Source organism: Anastrepha obliqua, chromosome 5 (assembly GCF_027943255.1).
Source record: "Anastrepha obliqua isolate idAnaObli1 chromosome 5, idAnaObli1_1.0, whole genome shotgun sequence".
Lineage (NCBI taxonomy): Eukaryota > Metazoa > Arthropoda > Insecta > Diptera > Tephritidae > Anastrepha > Anastrepha obliqua.
In genome coordinates this window covers 12,647,636-12,670,313 of record NC_072896.1, presented here as the reverse complement: position 1 = coordinate 12,670,313, position 22,678 = coordinate 12,647,636, and the positions used below count along the sequence as shown (strand labels likewise).

General features: G+C 36.2%; 1 protein-coding gene across 1 annotated transcript in view; it reads left to right on the top strand.

The window, feature by feature from the left end:
* LOC129247443 (cGMP-dependent protein kinase 1) overlaps positions 1-22,678 on the top strand; it is a gene marked incomplete at its 5' end in the record, with an annotated part of 42,563 nt that overhangs the window by 5,725 nt on the left and 14,160 nt on the right. The window contains 2 exons of the mRNA XM_054886572.1: positions 19,197-19,256; positions 21,383-22,510. Coding sequence (XP_054742547.1) covers positions 19,197-19,256; positions 21,383-22,510 — 1,188 coding nt within the window. The remainder of the gene's footprint in view (positions 1-19,196; positions 19,257-21,382; positions 22,511-22,678) is intronic.

Genomic DNA, 22,678 nt, shown 5'->3' with positions numbered 1-22,678 from the left:
GTGCTTTTTTGCTTCGTATTACACTTCCATTTAATTAAATTCTATTTAAATGAGTATCAACATCTGCTACACCAACTTTTATTACTTTTCCTCTTGACTTATTCATTATAACGCACTTTTTTTGTTACTGGCCTTTTATATTTAAAAATAAAAAAACGAGTTTTTTCTGGCGCTCATAGAACACATTAACTAGAAAATTTATAGACATTTCCTGAAAAACACAATATTCCACTATTTAGAATATAACGCGACTGCTTAATACCAACTAACACAAAAACAAGTAAAGGGGGGAAAAAATTTATTTTACAGGCAAACTTATTTATTGACTGGCATTAAAACCGGTGCAAATTCAATTGAAAACAGCTGCATTATTGCATATTTATATTTTTCGTTTATTCTTTTTCATTTTTAATTTTCAATTTAAGCTTCGCCTATTTTATTTGCCATGCCTTTTATGGGATGATATTTTTATTTTTTGCAGTACAAAAACTTATTTCATACACATACACATACACATATACACCCACTTGCATTCCTATTTGCCAAGCCCATTTATTTAAACAACTGAAAATGAAAATATTCGAGGTACTATATTAAATTTTGCCGGTATTTATTGTGAAATGTGAATGGGTTATAATTTTGTTTAAAAAAATTTGCTTAAAGTTAAATTAATAATGAGTCATTTCTTTTGTTAATTGTCAATTTGAGAGAAAAAATTGAACTCGTGTTAAGTGCCCTGGTTTAGTACGATTTCAGCAATTGTGGGTCACTTGCCACTTATGCTTTAAGTAATGATATCTGTCACAAGGCAAGAAATGCCAAATAAAAACACATTTTTTTTAAGGTTAGGTTAGGTTAGCCTGGTTAGCAATAAGCCACACATAGACCTTTTGGTCCCTAGCGATACCAGATGGAGACCGACCTCTATGAATACCGAAAGTAGACGTCATGGCTTTCGACGAATCTAAACAGCGCTGGGAGATCCGCTTTTGAGACATCCTCCAGACCTTCAAACAATGGGGCTCCCAGGCATTTTAAACGCATTTTAAATAATGCCGGACAAACGCACAGAAGGTGTTCTAAAGTTTCCTCAACATCCTCTCTGCATTTCCTGCATTTGTCCGTGTTAGCAATCCCTATCTTGTACGCATATGCAGCCAATAGATTATGACCTATTAGCATACCTATGATAGTTCTGCAGTCCGTTCGTGAGAGCATAAGCACGAATTGAGTCAGTGTTTTGTACTTTGTTCTACACATGACTTTTGCTGTTTTGCATGAGTTCAGATTAGTCCACCTAGCTTCCCTTCGCTTTCTCATGTAGTCCTCCATTTTGTTGTATATTGTATTTAGCGGTTTTTGTATGTCGTTCTCTTGTTCCAAAGGTAGTCTAACAGCACTTTTTGCTATCTCATCTACTATTTCGTTTCTTATAATGCCTTTGTGACCAGGTACCCAATAGATATGCAGTCTACTGTTTGCAGCTAACCTCTCTATGGCCTCCCTGCTCCGTCGATCATTTTTGGACTTAATACAATATAAGCTTATTGCTTTTATTGCTGCCTGACTGTCCACGTATACATTAATTGTAGAGTTCTTTCTTGTTCTAGTGTAGGCTAGCTCCGCGGCTTTCCCCACAGCAAAAACTTCCGCTTGGAAAATATTGCTGTGGTCTGGCAGCTTGAGAGGCTGCCTTATCCCTAGTTTTGCGCAGTAAATACCCGCTCCCACACCATCTAGAATTTATTGTGAAATGTGAATGGGGTATAATTTTGTTTAAAGTAAAATTAATAATGAGTAATTTCTTTTGTTAATTGTCAGTTTGAGGGAAAAAATTGAACTCGTGTCTGTCGATGGACACTTAGTAATTTTTATAGCTTAGGTGGGATTAATTGTTACTTGAAATGAACATTTAAATAACATGATTCAACAATATACTTCCTACTCTAAAAAAATTAAACTTTCTTTAAAATTCCCAAAAATTCAACAAATTTAAAAAAACTATCACCAAAATTTCGAATTTTTGTGTAAGGTTTTCTAGAAACTTTCTAGATATGCAGTTTTATAGCTAATGCAATTTCAGTATCGAAGCTCAAACCGCGAAGAAGCCGCAGAAACTCGCGTTGTTTTTGAACTTTTTTTTTCACATACGATGCTGAGCGTTTTCTCCACACAAAAGTCCACCGAAAATGAGATTTATTTCCTAGATTTGTTCAACTTTTGTGAAATTTGAGTAAAGTTTGAAATTTTTATTTATATGGCTTTTTTCGTGGTAAGCACCACATTTTATTAAAAATATTAGCGAAAACGATTTACCATTACAAACATTGCAAGACTATTTCTGCCTAGTGTATGTATATATGTAAGTATGTCAATAAGCAGATACTGAACTCCCATTGCAAATACATGTTTAATTTTAATTTAAGAGAGAAGTACAAATCTGAAAACTACTGTATGTTCACATATATGTATTTAGGTATGTAAAATAAACCGAATAGCAACTTTAAAACTAACAACAATGTTTACATAGCGGGAAAACAATTGACACCAATAACATTTTGCGCTTATTGAGACGTTAATTTTGCTCTCCTATTTTTGTCTTTATGTGTTTATTGTTGTTATTTACTTGAACAGAGCATGACATGCAGTAACAAAGTAGTAAGTTCCCTGCTTAGTATTTTTAATTGGAAAAAAGAGTGTGAAAGTGCACACAATACGTGTCGCAAGAGAGTGTCTCAATTTTTTGTTCTTTTTTTTTTGTATTAATAATAACTTTAGGAAGGAAAAAGTCATGGGTTCCTATTTCCTTATCCAATATGTTAGGAAATAGAAATCATTATGATTTTCATAAAACAAAAAATGTATATTTAGTTATCATCTTGAGATTTTACAATTTTCGATTAATAAAAATAATAATTGTCTAAGATTTATTCTATAATTCAGAAAATTATTATTTTAGGAGTTGCTGTTTGCGTTACTTTTTTTTTTTGTTTTGATCATAAATAATCATTATTGTTTTTGTTTAAAATTGTTCATCACACAGTGATTATTTTTTGACTTAGATTTTTTTTGGTTGATCGACGAGAAAACTGATTTTTTGAGCGTATTATTTTTGATCAATAAATAAAACTTACTAGCATTTCTGAGTTATTGATTAAAAAGCGAAAAGTGATTCTTAATAATATTTTTTTACAAAAATTTTAAAAACGTAAAACTTCATAAAGAGACTCAAGTTTTAATTTTTTTTTCAAAGAAAATGTTATAGTAATGTTTATTCTCTGTGTCTGCGGATAAACCCAGTTAGTTTATTGCTTTCTTTATGTATAAGTAAATGCAATTTAGAAATTATTGTTGGCTTGATGAAGTGTCCTGGCCACTTATCCCATTGAGGCAGAAAATGACTGCGACACAAACATCAAATCTGACTCTTCAATTTAGTGTGTGAAAAATAGAATTAAAAGATTTCGCGATGAAAGTAGTGTTCACGACTATACTAGAAGTAGCACGAAACGAGCCACCACAAACACGAGCGATGATAAGATCCTAAAGCTTTTTAGGAAAAAAAAAGTGTAGCTTAGTACACATAATAGTAGAAACTTTCAAGGCAACCAAAGAAAGAGGAAGAGACCGGAGAGAGAATGAGAGAGAGGGAGACAGACAGAGAGAGAAAGACATATATCTAAATAAATTCACAACATTTGTAGAGAATACAAATAGACAAAATTTACAAAAAACGGAGAAGGGTCCACAGATGTAGGTAAACGTCGGACACAAACCGTGGCAACAACGCGCACTACACCGAGCGTTTATTACCCGCACATACGAGGCGACCGCAGCATCGGCACAAATTACCGCAAGGCAATACCAATAAATCCAACGCCGGAATGGATAACACTTTATAGTACGCACAAGCACTAGCCAGGAAACGGAAATAAGCGCCAAACAGTAGGCACCAAAAACAACGCCCAGGAAAAATAGCCTAAAGGGTACCTAAGATATATATAAGGTATAGCTCTCTCTCTCATTTTCCTCTACGTTATATCTTTTTTCTCTCTCGCGGAACGAAAATGCCCAAAACGTTGCATGGCCTTGAAATTTTACTCTCCATTCTCGCTCGTCCATCGTCGCCTTCACTTCAAAAACTAACCTTGCATGAACAAGAACAGGAAAAGTTACAGCGATTTGTCGGTCTACACACTCAGTTGAAAGTTTTCCAATAAGAGTTCAAACCTGAAACGAGTTTTAAGTGAAAAAGACGTGCAGCATTCGGATTGCGATTAGAGCAAAGTCTTCTTTAGAGACGAAAAATCATTTATTGTTTTCAATGCAATAAAAAGTACATGTAAGAGAACATAGTAAAGGGTATAATATAGTTACTTTCACTTGATTTTTTTTTTACAGATGCAGTGCTCTCAAGATACTCAACATTGTCACTACGTTTGAAATAATCCACCCGCAAATTGCAAGAAAAGCATAAGCAACTGCTATAGCGAACTCATTTTTTGTTACGCTAATGAACTCACCTTCATCTCTGAATTCGACTTGACTGTTCTCTTGAACGAGGTGGCGCAAAATTAATCACCCGTTTTTCTTTTTTGTTTTTTTTAACAAGCACCGAAGTCGTTGTTGAATGAAAATGGCAGATCGGTGATTTTAAAATTCGGTTGTAAAATTTGTGATTTTTAATGAAGCAAAAATTTCAAAGAGAGATGATTCGTTCAGAAAAACAGTTTATTTTATAGTACATTTGAGAAGGATATGTGGAGACTTTGAGACTTTTCAAATCAGCCAGCAATGATGTGTGATTTGTGCCCTAATTTGTGTAATTGTGCTCTCATTTTTATGCCAAAAAATGGCTGTATTGGCTATTAATCACATTTAGAAACTCATGGGGCAACAAACTTTCAGTAAACAATGGAATTTATGAATTTTTTTTATAGCAGAAACGCGCTTGTAATACACACTGTACATACTTATGCATACATACTTGTCACGCCTTCCCCAACTGCTATATTTTGTATGCGATTAAGTGTGTGATTCATGGCAATTATTTTTAACTAATTGCTTACATGAGTTTCAAAGCAAATTTGCATAATTCAGATAAGCCGCGAGTAAACTCATTCATATTATCATTTTTTAAAAATAGACTTTTAGAAATGCAATCAACCGTTTTTATATACAACTAAGTACAAAAGTATACAATTGAAAGCTAAGTTAATGCCTAACGGTTGTAGAAGCTTAATGAATGTTAGCATACATTCGCAGATAAATACATACTTATAGGTATGTAGGTACATGATGACAAATAAAAAATATTTGGGAAAAGTATGTTTGTAAATCTAGTGAGGCTATCCTTTGGACATTTTATGCCCCGGGAAAGTTAGTGCTTCAATAATGTACAGTAGCTTCAGAACATTTAAGGAAATCGATTTTTTTTACTTAAAATGCAGAAGTTTCAGCCGAAAATTTAGTGCCAATATGTGCCCATTTACACAGGGAAACATTTGGAAGGGAAACATTTTGTTCGGTGGCCCAAGGCACATCAAGAAGATAGCTGCAGTAGAGCGAAAAAACAAACAATGGCGTGCATTTTGTTGCCGCCTGAACTCTCTAGACAACAACAATGTGAAAAGAAAGCAAAGTATAAGAGTTTAGAGAACTCATAAACGCAAAAAAGTTAAATCAGCTGCTACCTAATTGAAATGAGTTCGTACGAAACATTCAAAATTGGAAAAATTTAATTGAAAATAATAAAAAAGTGCGTATAGCGTAGTACACATAACCGAGAATAAGAGAGAGAGAGAAAGAATATATATCTAAATAAATTCACAACATTTGCAGAGAATACAAATAGACAAAATTTACAAAAAACGGAGAAGGGTCGACCGGTGTAGGTAAACGCCGGACACAAACCGTGGCAACAACGCGCACTACTCCGAGCGTTTATCACCCGCACAAACGCAGCGATTCCAGGACCGCAGCAACGGCACAAATTACCGCAAGGCAATACCAATAAATCCGACTCCGGAATGAATAGCACTTTATAGCACAAGCACTAGCCAAGAAACAGAAATAAGCGCCAAAAAGTAGGCACCAAAAAAACACGCCAAAAAATTGGGACCAAAAAACGCCCCCAACAGTACGCACCAAGGAAATATAACCCCAAAAAGCAGGCACCAAAAATATATTTCTTACAAGTTTGTACCAACAAACAAGCGCCAAAAAGTAGACAGTGTTATTTCTCACCAGAAATTAGCAGCCACGAGGAAAAACTCAGGAAAAATAGCCTAAATTACATCTAAGATATATATAAGGTATAGCCGTCTCTCTCCTTTTCCTCTACGTTATATTTTTTTTTTTCTCTCGCGGAACGAAAATGCACAAAACGTTGCATGACCTTGAAATTTTACTCTCCATTCTAAAGCTACATGCATATAACTGTCGTCAGCGGTGTATCCATCTATTTGAAGCTTTCATGCTGCCTGCTGCATCGATTCAACTATGGATTGACGACTTCATGAGGTCTACCCATAGATGACGTTGGTCTGGGTTGAACTCGTGCAGAGTAGCCAAGTGATTTGTGAAAGAACCAAACAAGAAAATAGCAACGTATCTCCTAAAACTCAGCGGAAAGGACCTGGGCAGGGCACAACGCCATATCGTCGACAGCCCGATATGCCTATCCTGTCTTGTGGATGACGACACTTCAGAGCGTTTTCCAGAATCAGACTTAGGATATTGAGTTGCGAAAAACAGAAAAACTTTATTCTTAATTGTTTCCATCATTCAAGCCATTCAGAGCTGCCTGACTATCAGAATATATGTGGACATTTCTGACAGTAATTGCGTCTTTATTAAGCGCTAAAAGACCTACTTTAATCGCCATAACTTCAGCTTGGAATATGCCGCAAAGATTAGGTAAGCGGAAAGGTACGCTGATGCCCATAGTATCCGAATAGATGCCGCCTCCCACTTGATCACTAAGTTTAGAACCGTCGGTATATATACTAACTCCATTTTCATAAATTACTAAACCATTTTCTTAGTCCTTTTTAGATGAAAATTTGATCGTATAAAGCCCACCAAGGTGTAAATGCACCGACTCGTAAAAGTCGGTGGTAACCGGAATGCAAGGAAACAGCCTGAGAATTCGCTAATGCCCCTTGTTATTCGTTTTAAGGATAGATGGTTCTCTCAATCTCGATTAAAGTTTTTTACTCAAGAGTTGACTGCCAGACCAGCACATCCTAGGTCATGACTGCTCTTACAATAGCTGTATAAAGCCAGTGAACGGTCTTAAGCCTATTGTTCTTTTGCTGTAGCAGCTTGCTTTACTCTATCTTGAACGTTCAGCTTCCAAAAAAAATTTCTTATTTAAGACTTAGCCAAGGTATCTACCAGTATCTATGACTGACAGAACCGTACCGTTCAATATCGAGGGTCGAAAGCCAGGAATTTAACAGTTTCTTGCAAACAATTTATTTGTTTTCCTTGTTCACTCCTTTCGAGAGCACAGACCCTCGACAAGAATCAGTCTTGCGTTCGTTTCGTTAATCTATTTGATTTCTGGCAGGGTAGCTGATTAGCCTGCCGCTACCAGTCCTAAATAGTGGAAGTGCTCACCTGTCGTTGCTTAGGAACAGACAGAAGGATCGCACTTCGTTGAGGACTTCGCTAAATTTCGTATATCTGCGCTATACCCGCGGTTGCTCTCTTCCTCTTGCTGGCGCCGCTGATGCAATGTGTAACTGTTTATTTTTGCTTGTTTTAGCAGCCACAATCCAAATAATGCACTGACTATTGACGGGAGTAAGGATAGAAAGGATAAGTTGTGGGTTTGAGGAATGAATTTTTGTTTTTTTGTTTTGTTTTTAGAAATAGGGAATATAGGTAAATTTGGAAAAGACTAGACTATCGCGGCCGCTTTCGAGCAGGTCGCATCAAAGCTTAAACTACATGTTTTAGCCCATGACTTTTAGAGTACCCTGCATTAGACTACAGAGAGTATCTCAAAACTTCTTTCCTAGTAATATAGCAACTTTATTCACGTAGGCCACAACTTGTATTCTCCTCTTCACTAGATCTTAAAATAACTTTTTCATCGTCAGATTCCACAGTAGCTAGGAAAGCACACCACGTTGAGGAGTACCTCAAGAGAGTGATTTGCGCATCCTCAAAAATCCCAACATGAATTTGACAAAACTTTCATTATAATATAGAGAAGGTTTCTAAGCGGGTTATATACTTATATTTTATACTATATCTTTTTTCTTCTGAGTACTCCTTTGAGGAGCAGAGGGCCTCTATTAAGCTTCTGTATTCGTTACTATAATCGAAGAAAGTATTTCAACAAGGCAGGTGAATAAACTGCAATTGTAGACGTTAAGTGATGGGCTGCAATCTACCACTGCCTAAGAACAGCGTTACTCCATTAATTTGTTGTGTCACCCTGTACAGTTTTTCGAAGTAGAGAGTGAATGATGGTGCTAGGACTTTCTGTCCCTGCTAACGATCCAAGTTCTCTACTTCTCACTGCATTAACGGTGCGCTGATGTAACGGCATTGAGGAAAGTTTCTATTGCTTCTTTAAGTTATTTTTAGCTGCAGAAGTGCAAATTAGTGGTCTCGAGGTATAAGAAATCTTTCTGATCTATCTTTCATCTCTATTCCCAAACCGTTATTTGGTGTTATCGTGACAACTAAGTGACAGCAAAAAGAAATTATGTAATTTTCGGGCTCACCGATAAATTTCTCATGGGAATTGGATGATCAGGTTTTAGATTTTTTTGGCTGTGAACTAATGTAATCGAACGCCATGAGTTCGCTGGAAAAATTTTATAAAGGGTGGTTAAATTTCAAGGGCCGATGTTGAATGAGAACCACACCTAAACGTCAACGACACCATTGGACTTCTTTCTTTGGGGTTATTTGAAAGAAAAGGTGTACGTCGATAAGCCAGCAACAATTAAAGAACTAAAGGATGAGATAATTCAGCACATTAACGGCATAGAACCTCAATTATGGCTCAGCGTCATCGAAAATTTGGATCATAGGATGGAGGTATGCCGCCGAGGCCGCGGCAGTAATTTGGCCGATATTTTGTTCCATGCGTGATTGAGCCATACTAATATTATCCTAATTAGGAGAAATGATAATAATTTCTAAAAAAAAGTGTATTTTATTCAAAATCAACACCAGCCTTTAAAACTTAACCATACTTTAGATAAGGAACTATTTGCATTTCGTGGTCTTTAGAAGTGTGCCGCCGAGGCTGCGGCGGTTATTTGGCCAATGTTTTATTCCATGCGTAATTGAGCCAAACCAATATTATCATAATAAAGAAAAATGATAATAATTTCCTAAAAAAATTTTATTTTATTCAAAAATAAACACCGGCCCTTGAAACTTAACCACCATTTATTTGATATGGATAATCTTGGGCACAAACAGTTAGAAATTTGTGAACAAATTTATTAACGAACTCTCACGAAATTAATCCATACGAGCAATTACAGACACAAAGAATAGAGACGAATAATAGGACAAAAATTGAGTAGCTCTTCTAATGAAATGTTAATAAAAACCAAGTGTGGAAGATATACAACCAACTGTTGGTGCACGTGCGCCTATAAATACATTTTTATAAGGAAAAATAAATAGGAAGGGCAAAATCATGGCATATTTACGCATTAAATCATAAGCACACATACACACATAAACTCGTCAAAACAGGTGTGTCTATAATAAGAGACCTATGTACCTACATTTTGCACACACATACATATGTATTTGAATAGATGGATAAGCACATGAAACCTCGCTTCACACCTGCCATTTCCATTTGATACATTTATTGTGTCACAATAAAAATATTTCACTAGCAACCAAAAATCAAATTATATTTATGAGTGGCTATGTGAGCGCAACTTACTCACACATTCAGCAAAATATGTATCAGGCACTCCACAAACACGTTTCCACTTTCACAAGGGAATTAAAGTTAATGCAACTTAACGTTTGATGTGCGAGAGGTTGTACGAAGTTGCCTGCTCCTCCCGTTTGGCAGGTTATCAGTATTCTCACTGCGGCATTTGATTTAGTATGCGAAACTAGTGGATTTCCTGGGGAATAAAAAGATGAGCAAGTGTTCTTAAACGTGTGCGTATGCAAGCTTGTTAGGGTATTTGTATGGATGTCGGTACATTTGGTACGGTGTAACGGGTCGTATGAGTGATGTGATTTCTCCCAAAGGGAAGGGAATGTCGAAGATTTATGGCCCATATGTGATGATTGGGAGAATCATATGGTGAATGATTTAAAATGTGAGCTTCTGTATGAGGTTTTTATTATTAGTTTTCACCGCAGGAGTACCTTGGGGTGGAGAAATTTAAAATTTAAAAATGTGTCATCAAACGCAACAAATTCTCAGTTCAAATGCTCGAAGTAATAAAAAAACAGATTGCAGGTATTTTACCTCATATATTAAAATATGCAAATGAAATCTCTTTTAATGAAATTTGATTTATTTTTGTCATTAATGCATTTCTTTTGAGTACGAATATATGTAATGTATGACCGAATGGCCCAAAAAAATGTTTTTTGATGCAATTAAATTTGCTTTAGGGCTTAAATTAGACATTTATTTTTTTATTTATTACTTATTTTTTTCATATGTACTCATTCTGTTTTTCTTTGAAAACTTCTATAGAATTCACATGAGAAAAACATGCTTTTGATCAAATTCTTTATAAAGTATTTAACAATTGATGTTATTTAATTTCCTCTTTTAAATTCACTAGACAAGTAAGTAAAAAATTATACAAAAAAAATTAAAAATAAATATAAGTTATAGAAAAGTAAATATAAAAAAAAATATATCCGTTCGTTTATCTCAAAACAAAACAAATAACAATAATTAAACAAACCTTTATTTAAAATAATTTTGAAAGTTATTAAAAATTTTTATTAATTTTTTTATTATATTAAATTATTAAAACAAAAAATATGTATCTTATTAAAAAAGAAATTTTTATAAAACAACAAAAACAAAATATGCTAATTTTTTATTCTGACATAAATTTTAAATTATTTAAAAGAATTTGTTTAATATTTATTAACTTTTTTTTTGACTTAGAAAAAAAAATTTCAAAAAAACCCCACTTAAAAAAATTAAAAAAAAAATAAAAAAAAAAAATAAATAAAATGAATATAAATTATACAAAAATAAATATAAAAAACATTATACTCTTTCCTTTAACACACCAAAACTAATAGTTCAACAAACCTTTATTCAAAAAAATTTTAAAAATTAAGAAAAAAAAAAATATTTATCTTGTTAAAAAGAAATTTTCATAAAAAAATATGTCTTACATACATTTTAAATAATATAAACAATTTTGTATAATATTTATTAACTTTTATTGTCTAAGAAAAAAAAAATGTCCAAAAAACCCCAATTTAAAAAAATTTAAAAAAAATTAGAAAAGACATACAGTATGTAAATATATCTGCTTTCTTTTCAAAACTCACATTTTCATAAAAAGAAATTAGCTGTTTTGTTATTCTTACATGGTTTTTAAGTTATTTAAATCAATTTGTGGTTTGATATTTCGTAACTCGTTTTGTCTAACTTAGAAAGTGGTCATGCTGTCAGGGTCCCTATAAAAAATTGATAACATAATTGTTATTACTTTATTTTAAGTATCACTTTTTGAACTTTTGTGAAAGGACAACAAAAAACTATATTAAATAATAAGCATATTTAAAAAAAATGTACGGAAAAATTAGTTTTTCCCATGGGAATTCAGTGGTGATTTTCAAAGTGTTTGCGGCATGGATAAATATTAAATAAAAACAAAAATTTGGCCATCCCAATGTACAGTGCTTACATCTATTCGCATATATGTTAGGTGCGCAACTAAGTTCTCCCTCTTTTTATGAAAACACAACTTTATTCTGAAAAAATTGTTACAAGAGAATCATTGAAAGTATTGCCCATCACTGGCTACTACTTTTACCCGTCTTCCTGGTAGATCTCGTACACCGTCGCAGTAAAACTGTTCATCTTTTGAGGTTATCCACGGATCAAGCCATTTTTTGATGTCTTCATATGAATGGATCTGCTGGTCAGCTGGAGAATATGACGGTTGGGGTAGGATTTCCCATTTCAGTGTTTCCAGGTAGGTTTTAACGGATTTGGTAACGTGAGACCGAGCGTTGTTATGCTGTAGAATCACTTTTTCATGCCTTCCCGCGTATTGCGGCTACTTCTCGGGCAGTACTCGGCTCAATCGCATCAGTTGAAGTCGATACCGATCCCCAGTGATAGTTTCACTTGGTTTTAACAGTTCATAATAAATAACACCAACTTGAATATTCGGTCGAGGCGACGACGTAGAAGCATGACCGGACAGTCCCCATGACTTTCTTTTCTTCGGATTGATGTAATGAATCCATTTTTCATTACCCGTCACGATGCGATGAAGAAACCCCTTCCTTTTTTGCCGCTAGAGCAGTTGTTCACAGGCGAAAAAACGACGTTCAACATCCCTTGGTTTTAACTCATAAGGAACCCAAGTCCCCTGTGTCTGAATCATTCTCAAAGCATGCAATTGCATGGAAATGGATTGGCAGGTAACTCCTAATACTAAAGCAAGCTCTTCTTGCATTTGACACGGATCCTCATTGATCAATGCCTCTAATTCAGCGTCTTCGAAGGTTTTTGGCTTTCCTTCACGCAGACGGTCGTCAACATTAAAATTACCGTCTTTGAAGTGACGGAACCAATCTCGGCACGTTGTTTCACTTAAAGCAGCATCTCCATAAACTTTTTGTAACTCTCGATGTCTCAATGCGCTTCAGCCGCCGTTTTTTTTCGAATGAAAGACGAAAAGCAACACCTCCCGCAAATGACGATTATTCGGCACAAAATCAGACATTCTCACAAAACCAAAAGTATATGAGACCAAAACAAGTTATTTTACCATATGTCGAAGCTTGGTTAATGATGTTTAGGTTATGTTACACTGCTGGCGGCATCTATTGAAAAAAAGCGGGAACTTAGCTACGCACCTAATACTGTGTACAATTTTATTTTATTCACAAAGCACAAAAATATTAACCGCACGGTATTGTGTATACTCTACTCATAACAATACCTCATTCCAACACAGCTCTCTCAATAGAATTGAGATGGAGCTGGATGAGGCTGAGAGTATGTTATGTACCTTTCTTCCGGTCGCATCCGACCGAGATAGAAGGATTATTCTCGCTCTAATACATTCGAGAAAAAGGTGTGTTGGAGTTTCCGGGAGTTGGCCGCAGACGCAAAGGGAATCAGTGGACCATATACGAAGCAACTACAGATGACTGCATAATCCGCAATGACCTGTAATAGAGCCAAGGTGCATTCCCAGTTTGTCCCTAGGAAGAATTTTAAATTGGCTGAGCCCCTTTTAATTATTAAGTCTTTGGCTCATAGCCGCAGCTTTTCGCATCTAAGCTCCCCTTGATGGTGTATTGTCCGATGGCACAACTTCGTATATTTAGGAACCAGCATTAACACCGATAGCAATGTCAGCCTTGAAATCCAACGTAGAATCTCTCTTGCCAACAAGTGCTAGTGCAGTAAAGTCCTCTCTCGACGAACAAAACTAACACTCTACAAGACTCTCATCATGCCCGTCCTAACGTATGGCGCAGAAGCTTGGACGATGACAACATCCGATGAAGCGACGCTTGGAGTGTTTGAGAGAAAGATTCTGAGTAAGATTTTGGGACTTTTACACGTTGCAAACGGCGAATATCACAAGCGATGGAGCGATGAGCTGTATGAGCTTTACGAGGACATAGACATAGCGCAGCAAATTAAGATCCAGTGGCTACGTTGGCTGGGTCATGTCGTCCGAATGGATACAAACGCTCCGGCTTTGAAAGTATTCGATGCGGTACCAGCTGGTGGTAACAGAGGAAGAGGAAGGCCTCATCTGCGTTGGAAAGATCAGATGGAGAAGGGCTTGGCTTCACTTGGTGTGTTGGTGCGCCCAATTGGGGCCGATTAGCACGAAAAAGAAACGACTGGCGCGATTTGTAAAGCTCAGCCAAAATCGCGTAAGCAGTTATCGCGCCAATTAAGAAGAAGAAGAAGTGTAATCTTGATAGCTCTTAATGTTCAAAATATTTTTAAGCATTTGCTCTTTAACATACCGTTATTCGGCTCTGAGCGAATCTGAGAGAATCGGCTGATGAGCTAACGTCCCCAAGTGTTTACAAAAAAACTGAGATTGTGTTAGCGATATACGAAAAAAATCAACCAATGACACTTCGTTGCCGTCTGAGCAACGACTGCTTGGGCGAGTGTGTGAATAGGTGTGAAATGATGGCGCTGAATTCGACTACGGAATCTCCAAGTGACCTGGCAGTCGAAGTTCCCCTCACAATTTTCTTGTTCACCATAGCTAAAGAGCAAACCTGGTGGTAAATCTATCATTCTTAGTAACTCTTTACTTCTCTATGGTATTTAAATGTGAAATGGAGTATTCACGTGAGGAGCATTAAGGGAAATTTTCGAGATTTAAGTGAGTTTAACGCGATTTCGTGTTTTATCCAATTCAAATTTTTCTGTGTATTTTTAGTTGCTTTATATCAAAAATTTTGTTTGACCCAATCGTTATGTGTATACCGTAGTAGGAAACTTGCGTTCCTGACTAAATAAATAAATATTATATCGTCCCCTTAGTATTAAAATAGCCTATAAATTTTTTGATGTTTTGAGAAAATGAATTTCAAACTTTTTGTCGAAAGTAGCTCTCACTCAAATCTCGTTATGTCTGTAAATATTTATTATTTTTTGACTGACATTTTGACCCACTTTGTGGAACTAGAATTTGACAAAATTTTGACCACATATAAAATCGACGATGGAGAATCCAAAAATTCAATAAAAAAATAATAGCCTATGAGCACATATGCTATTGTTATACTAAGTGGACGATATGAGAGTAATATTTTCAAATGAACTTGCGGCCTTTCCTCACAAAATGTATTACTTATAAATCAACCTCTGACTGTTGGTGTTTTTTTATTTTGTAGCTAGATTATTTATAACAAACCGAACATAGAAATTCATTTAAAATTGAAATTCCCCGCATACTCAGCGGCATATTGAATTTTTTTCTTTTCAAGTTAGAAAATAAAATACATAATAATACTTTCGCACTTTGATATCGCACGTTAAAATTTCGTAACAATTCCAATGGTTTATTAAAAAATTTTTTTTATGAACCAAATACGTAACTTTGCTCATTCAACAATGCAGCAGTAAAATAAATTTGCAAAATACTTTTTGCACTTTTCGCACAAGAAGTCAATGTCACACATTATTTATTTGTCACGCGTGATAACAAGTCCGTTATCTATCAATTTTGAGCAATAAAAAGTAAAGAACAAAAATATCAACCGAGTTAACAGAAAGAAAATGTTGCCTTCCTTTCTTAATACTTTTCTCATTTTTCATTCTTCAACTTTGCATAAGCAACAAAAACAACAGAAATAAAAAACAAACTCCACAACAATTCACCGATAGCGCGTTGTGTAAATACAGCAACTTAAACGGTACACACACCCATGCAGTTGGACATATAGACTCACTCACACACACACACACACAGACACATAAACGCATATCTGAAAGCAATCAATTTTTTATCACATGTCTGTCAATTTTATGAGTCGATTTGTTTGTTTGTTTGTATGTATGTATATAAAGCAATGTGGCTGCCTACAATAAAGCCAATAACAATAAATAGGAGGTGTGGTAGAAAAGTGTACGGAGTACGTGGGTGATGCGTTGTCAATGATGGATCGTTGTCAAATGAAATCACAAACTGCAGAAGCACTCAAACTCACAAAGCCATTTATAGACGCATGCAAGTGTATGTACATTCTGATGTACGTATGATTGTGTGTAAGAATGCAATGCGGGTAAGGTGGTTACGATGGCTTCATTGCTGTTTTATATTTTATTTAATTTCTTCTTCACATTCATTGTTGATCTAAGGAAAACAAAGAAAGGCAGTTAACCTCAAGGTCGAAGGATGACATATTACACGCTTAAGTGACTTCATACACACATACGCAAATAATATATATTTACACACACTTGTACGCATGTTTATAATGTAAATAGTATTGAAATATTCGAAAGCATGAGATGACTGAACGATTTGATGGCATTTAATTTTGAACATTGATTAGATAAAAATTGACTATCAATTATGTAGAAATTTTATATATTTTCTATACATTGGCGAATTCTAAAAGAAATCGTAAACATATTTCAAATATTACATTTCATCAATCATTTTGTTTATCAAATAGCAGAGATATTAAAAAAATATATATAATATATAATATTCGTATGGCATTATTGTTGTTTTTGTAACGCAGTAACATCATTTTCGGCATGAAGGTGAACTTTGAGCTTAGGTTAGGTCGTGGTGCTAGTCGGTGTATACCACCAGCTCACTTAAGCCTTATAGGGCCTTTGTGATACCAATGTGCAATACCGGCGTCTCATTTATTGTTCTTCGTGAAACCATTTTGTGACTCTTATGAAGTACAGGAATTTTCCAATCTCCACCCGAACAGCTCCGTATAAAAATTGATATAGTATCTGCCCAGAAAACCTGCTCTGATTTTAGCTAAGGTTGGGAAAATGCAAAATAAGTGCTACACTGTTTCTTTCTCATCTCTATAACATCTAAAATATCCATGGGATAAAACTCCTAATCTCAAGGAATGCCTGCCAAATAGTCAGTGACCGGTTATACAAGCTAGGTTCTTCGAGATACCCTCTCTTGAGAGGCTAAGCAGTTTCTTTGCCTTTTTCTTATTTTTTTGCGGCCACAGTAGCCTAACTGTTACGCATGTCTCTATATCTCTCCTTGACTTATTGACCTCTTGGATAGTGTTGTTTTTAATTACTAGTTTGCTCGTGGCTGTAGGTATCCTAATGATACTTCTATCGATAAGCAGTTGAAGACCTGGCTAGCTCATCGGCTTTACAATTTCGGTCAATGTCTCTGTGCCCCGGAATCCATATAAGGCTGGCCTTGAATACGACGCTAATATCATTTAGAGCTGCCTGGCATTCCTATGCAACCTTCGATCTTAGTATAGCCGCAATCACTGATTTGATGGCCGCTTGGCTATCCGAGAATATATTTATATTTATTAGATATGAAGCCCACTTCTTTTATAGCAAGAATTCCTGCCTGATAAAGGTTCCAGTAGTCTGATAGTCGAACGAGTAGTTCAAGTCCTAACAAACATTTTGGTTGCAGACCATGGACATTTTAACAGGACTCGGCACCGTCTCACAAAGCTCGAGTGAACCAAGAATGGCTAAAAAACAAAGCTCCGAACTTCATAACTTCCACACAATGGCTCTCAAATACACCAGACCCGAATCCGATGGATTATTCTCTTTGGGCCATTTTGGAGAGCAAGGTCCGAACTAAGGGACTCACCAGTCTCGAGGCGCTGAAAAAAGCCATTGCCCGCGAGTGGGCCAAAATACCTGCAAATCCCATTCGGACAGCTTGCGATTCGTTTCTGGACCGTTTCAAAGCCATAGTCAAGGCAAAAGCTGGTTATATCGAGCCAAAGTAATTTGATTTTTAATTTTGTATTATTTTCACACATTTTTTACTTTGAATTGAATACAAGCGGTTTTCCAAAATAAATTTATGGTCATTTTAATTCGTTACACTTGGAGTGCCGGACCCTGTAATTTCTTCGAAAGTACTCCAGAACCAACCTTGAACCAACTTTGAGCTTGAAATGAAAATTATATACATATATATACATGGTGGCGCAAAAATAGTCACCCTATTGGATGATTAATATTTTTGCAAATAGCGTCATACGTCCATCACATTTGACACTTGTCAACTCGTCAGCTGCAGTATACAAACAGACAAACAATGGAGGACATAAAAGCAAAAAACAAACATTTCCATAGCTCAAAATAATTTTTTTTAATTAGTAAAAAAGTTATTTCAAACTAATTGGATGATTAATTTTGCGCCGCTTTGTAATGTATATTCTATATTCTCTCATAATTTAACATGTTGAGATTTAGTGTTTTGCTGCAGAAAAAACAGTAATGACTTTATTAAGGGGTTACATACGTCCAGCGGTGCCAAAAATGCGTTAATCGAAAAACTGTTTTTAGAAAAGATAACAATAGAAATGAATATAAAAAAATGTTATACATTGCTTATTGGTACTTAACCTTTATAAAAAAATGTATTTTAATTTTTCTTTACAAAAATTAGTACATAAAAAATCACGTGACCCAAAGTACTATATAATGAAAAAAAAAAAGTTGATGGATCTGTAGAAAGTAAAAAAATTCTCATAAAATGAAGTTGTAGTTATAGTCTGTCGAGCCAGATTTGCAACTTACGGCATTTAAAAAATAGTACTCATTTTAGGTCATAAATGTCACACTTTAATTATGTTTATAAAATTATTTATATACATATCAAAAAATATAAAAATAAAATAAAAACATACGAGTTATCATGCAGACCGAGACGGAAAAAGTAGTTTCGAGAAAAACGAGTTTAAAATTTCAAGTGCATTTCGCTCAAAAGCTGCCTCAAACGAAGGACAGCTGACTGTGCGCATCAAACTATCGTCGGGTAGTTATATTTTCTACCATAACTTTGTATCTACGGGGAATTTTTACAATCGACTTCCACTATATAGAGAATAATAATCTGTAAAAAAAACCGATTTTTTGAACTTGGTGAGTTCGGTTGCGTTACTTTTTTTTTACTTTACTCTTCAAAGCCAAATAAATAGGCAAGTCGGAGATTATTTTGAGCGAAAATAAGAAAAATAAAAATTATGTGGCAATCAGGTGCGGCTATGCTGCCCCACATTGCGGTCAAGTCGTACACTATTAGAGTTGTACTCAAGTCACGCGTGTGGTAGATGAGCATACCCAGAAATCGTTTATAATATAGGAATGGGGAGGAGTTGGAAACAATTCAACACCTTTTTTGCATATGCCCGGCTCTATCCACAATCAGGAACAATCCAGAAGGTTGTTGATACCTAAAGTGTACAGATCATCCATATTTATTAAGAAACTATTAAACAAATATTTTTCTATTCTTTAATTTCAGCAAATCGGCCGTTACATAAGACGCGAAGAGTCGGCGCTATTCGCACCAAAAACCAATGAGGTAAGTGAAATTGTTGAAAAAAAAAATTTACATTTATGCATTTATGCATTACTCCACGTTTTGGTGAACTTTTACTTTTGAGTGTTAATAAAAATTCGAAGTGCGTTAAACCGAACAAAAATTTTTGATAAAGATTGTGTGCATTGTTTTTTAGTTTGCACTAAGTTTTAAACTTGGATTTATGTGGTTTTTATAGCAGAATGAAGAAAAAAATATTTCTTCAGAAAAAAATATTAAAGTTAAATAAGAAACAAATAAATTGTCCGAACTTGTCAATAAATCCTTGTCTCACAGTTATGAAACGCACTGTATACTTCCAATAAAGCATATTCCGTACCCTGAGTAATGAGATTATAAATATTGTGAAGAAAAAGTAAAATTTTATTTTAGAAAAAAATTGTCTTATTTTATTTTAAAAGGTGGTTAAGTTTCAAGGGCCGGTGTTGCTTTTGAATAAATTACAATTTTTTAAAAAGTTATTATCATTTCTCTTTACTATCATAATACTGATACAGTTCAATTACGTATAGAATAAAACATAGGCCAAATGACTGCCGCGGCCTCGGCAGCACACCTCCATCCGATGGTCCAAATTTTCGATGACGCTGAGGCATAATTGAGGTTCTATGCCGTTAATGTGCCGAATTATCTCATCCTTTAGCTCTTGAATTGCTGCTGGCTTATCGACGTACACCTTTTCTTTCAAATAACCCCAAAGAAAGAAGTCCAACGGTGTCAAATCACATGACCTTGGCGGCCAATTGAAATCGCCGCGACGTGAGATTATTCGGCCATCAAATTTTTCGCGCAAAAGAGCTATTGTTTCGTTAGTTGTGTGACAAGTGGCATCGTCCTGTTGAAACCACATATCGTCCACATATCTTCCAATTCGGGTCATAAAAAGTTCGTTATCATCTCACGATAGCGGACACTATTCACAGTAACTGCCTGACCGGCCTCATTTTGGAAAAAATACGGCCCAATGATGCCGCCGGCCCATAAACCGCACCAAACAGTCACTCTTTGTGGGGGCATTGGTTTTTTGGCAATCACTCTTGGATTATCATTCACCCATTTCTTCGAAAATTGGTCATTCACTGTTGCCATTTCCTGCCACCATTCTGACCATTGACGAGGCTTCAAATGGTCAAGAAGCTTTAGTTCTTGAGACAATTGCACCTTGTAACCGTGTAAATGCAAGTCTTTATGCATAATGTTCATCAACGACGAGCGTGAGAGGTGCAATTGTTGGGCACGACGACGAGTTGAGGTGGACGTCTCTTCAACCACATTATCCCGAACAGCAGGAATTTTTTCTGCAGTAGGAGCTGTACGAGCATGCACTGGTGTTTTCACATCTCCTACAGACCCGGTTTGCGCAAACTTTTGCACAATTTTTCCGATTGTACGCTCATATGGACGATTAAACTGACCGAAAAAATCACGAAGTGCGCGATATGCATTTTGATTTGAACGCCCGTTTTCATAATAAGCCTGAATGACTTTAACGCTTTGTTCGATTGTGTATCTTTCCATGGTTCAAATTGAATTAATCCGAAATTAAAAAATGTCAAATGAAATACAGAAAAAAACTTGACGTTTAGGTGTGGTTTACATTCAACATTGGCCCTTGAAATTTAACCACCCTTTATATAAAACGTAATTTTTTACTTTATTTTTTTAAATTTTATTAATTTAAATTTGTCTACCTTTATATGTATGTGTGTGTACGTATGTATGTGTATTTGTATACTAACGACCCGTTAAATCTATTCTCCAACTACTTAACTATTCTCCAACAACTCAACTACCGTTACCTGCAACATTACCACCTTCCGCATTTCTTTCTATGCTATCACTTTACTAACAACAAAAACAACAATAATAAACTAACCACACAATAACGCCTATTATCCTCTGCAAACTCACTCGAAACTGTCAACTGCATATGCGCTGCACTTTCATGTGATTTGTATACGCGTACGCGTGCGTTTGTGTGCGCGTTCCTTTGCCTAACTACACCTACCAAACAACAACACCGCCAACACAAATAACAACGCACGAATTCACGAAACCACTCAACTCAACACAACTTGAACTGAAAATGCACGAAAATTACATAACAGCAAACAAGGACGCAGCAGCAGCGAAAATCACAGGAGCAAATCATTGACAACCGAAACAATCGCATTAGCAACAATGTCAGTAGTAACTACAACACCAGCAGCAACTACAACAGCAACAACAACGCGAACAACATAAGTAGTAACAGCGAAAATGGCAACTTGATAAACAATGTCAACAGTTTTGGGCCGAAAAAATTCATTTCCAACAAAGCAAACAACCTCTGCCGCAACAATAGCGCCAACAATAACAACAACGGCAGCAGTAACAACTCAACACTTGCTGCTGGAGGCACCCTACTGAAACTAAAACCTGTCAAAGGACGACGGCCGACTGCCTTGCCCAGCGATGCGCCAAATTTAGAAGAAGCGGAGGAGGAGGAGCAAGAGGAGCGGCAGGCGAAGGGAAATGAAAAGGGTGAAATAGTAGTAGGTGCGGCAAAAGAAAATCTGGTAGCACTTCATGTCAACGATAACCAAGTTGATGGCTATAAAAGCAACTCCAGTGACCTGGATACACCCACCACACCGAACTCGGTCTCCTCGCTGGCCGTACGCTTCTTTATTGGCCAGCAGGCGCAAGAGGAGGACACTATGTCCGGGCGTTCCTTAGATGCGGGCAGCTATCGCAGCCTGAAAGAGGTGACAGCGCATGGCATGCAGCAGCAGCAGCAACTACAACACAGGAGACAATTTCAAAATGGTGATGTCACAGATAATAGTGCCAGCGCTCCACTACTGTCCCTCCCTCCATCAACCAACAGTGAAACAAATACGCTTCGCAACTCCAATCGCACTGCCAGCTGTAGCTCCTCACCAACCCTATACGGTCCACAACCTAATCGTAAATCGCGTTCGAAAAGTTGGCGAAAAATGCGTAACACCGGCAACGAACCACCTGCGGATGATGTTCATATACCGACGCCACCGCCATTGCCACCACAGCTGCTCACCGCTAATTCATCGTGCGCTTCGTTGCTTTCGTTGCGTAGCAACAAAATCAAACGCAGCTCTGCGGCCGCTATTAATGGCGCTGCAACGCCACACATCGAGGAGGGTGGCATCAGTGCCAACGCAGAGTTTGCCACCACTACAACGACAACAACAACGAGTGGTGCAACAAATGACAAAGTAAGCGCACAATATTTGTGTAAAGGGTATGAGCAACTACTTTGGAGGGAAATGGTTTGTATTTACATATGTAGCTTAATGCACAAGCACATATGCACATGCGCGTGTGTGTGCGTTTAGTGTTTTTAGCATTTCGTGAGTTTAATTGACATGCTGCAGGTAGTAGGC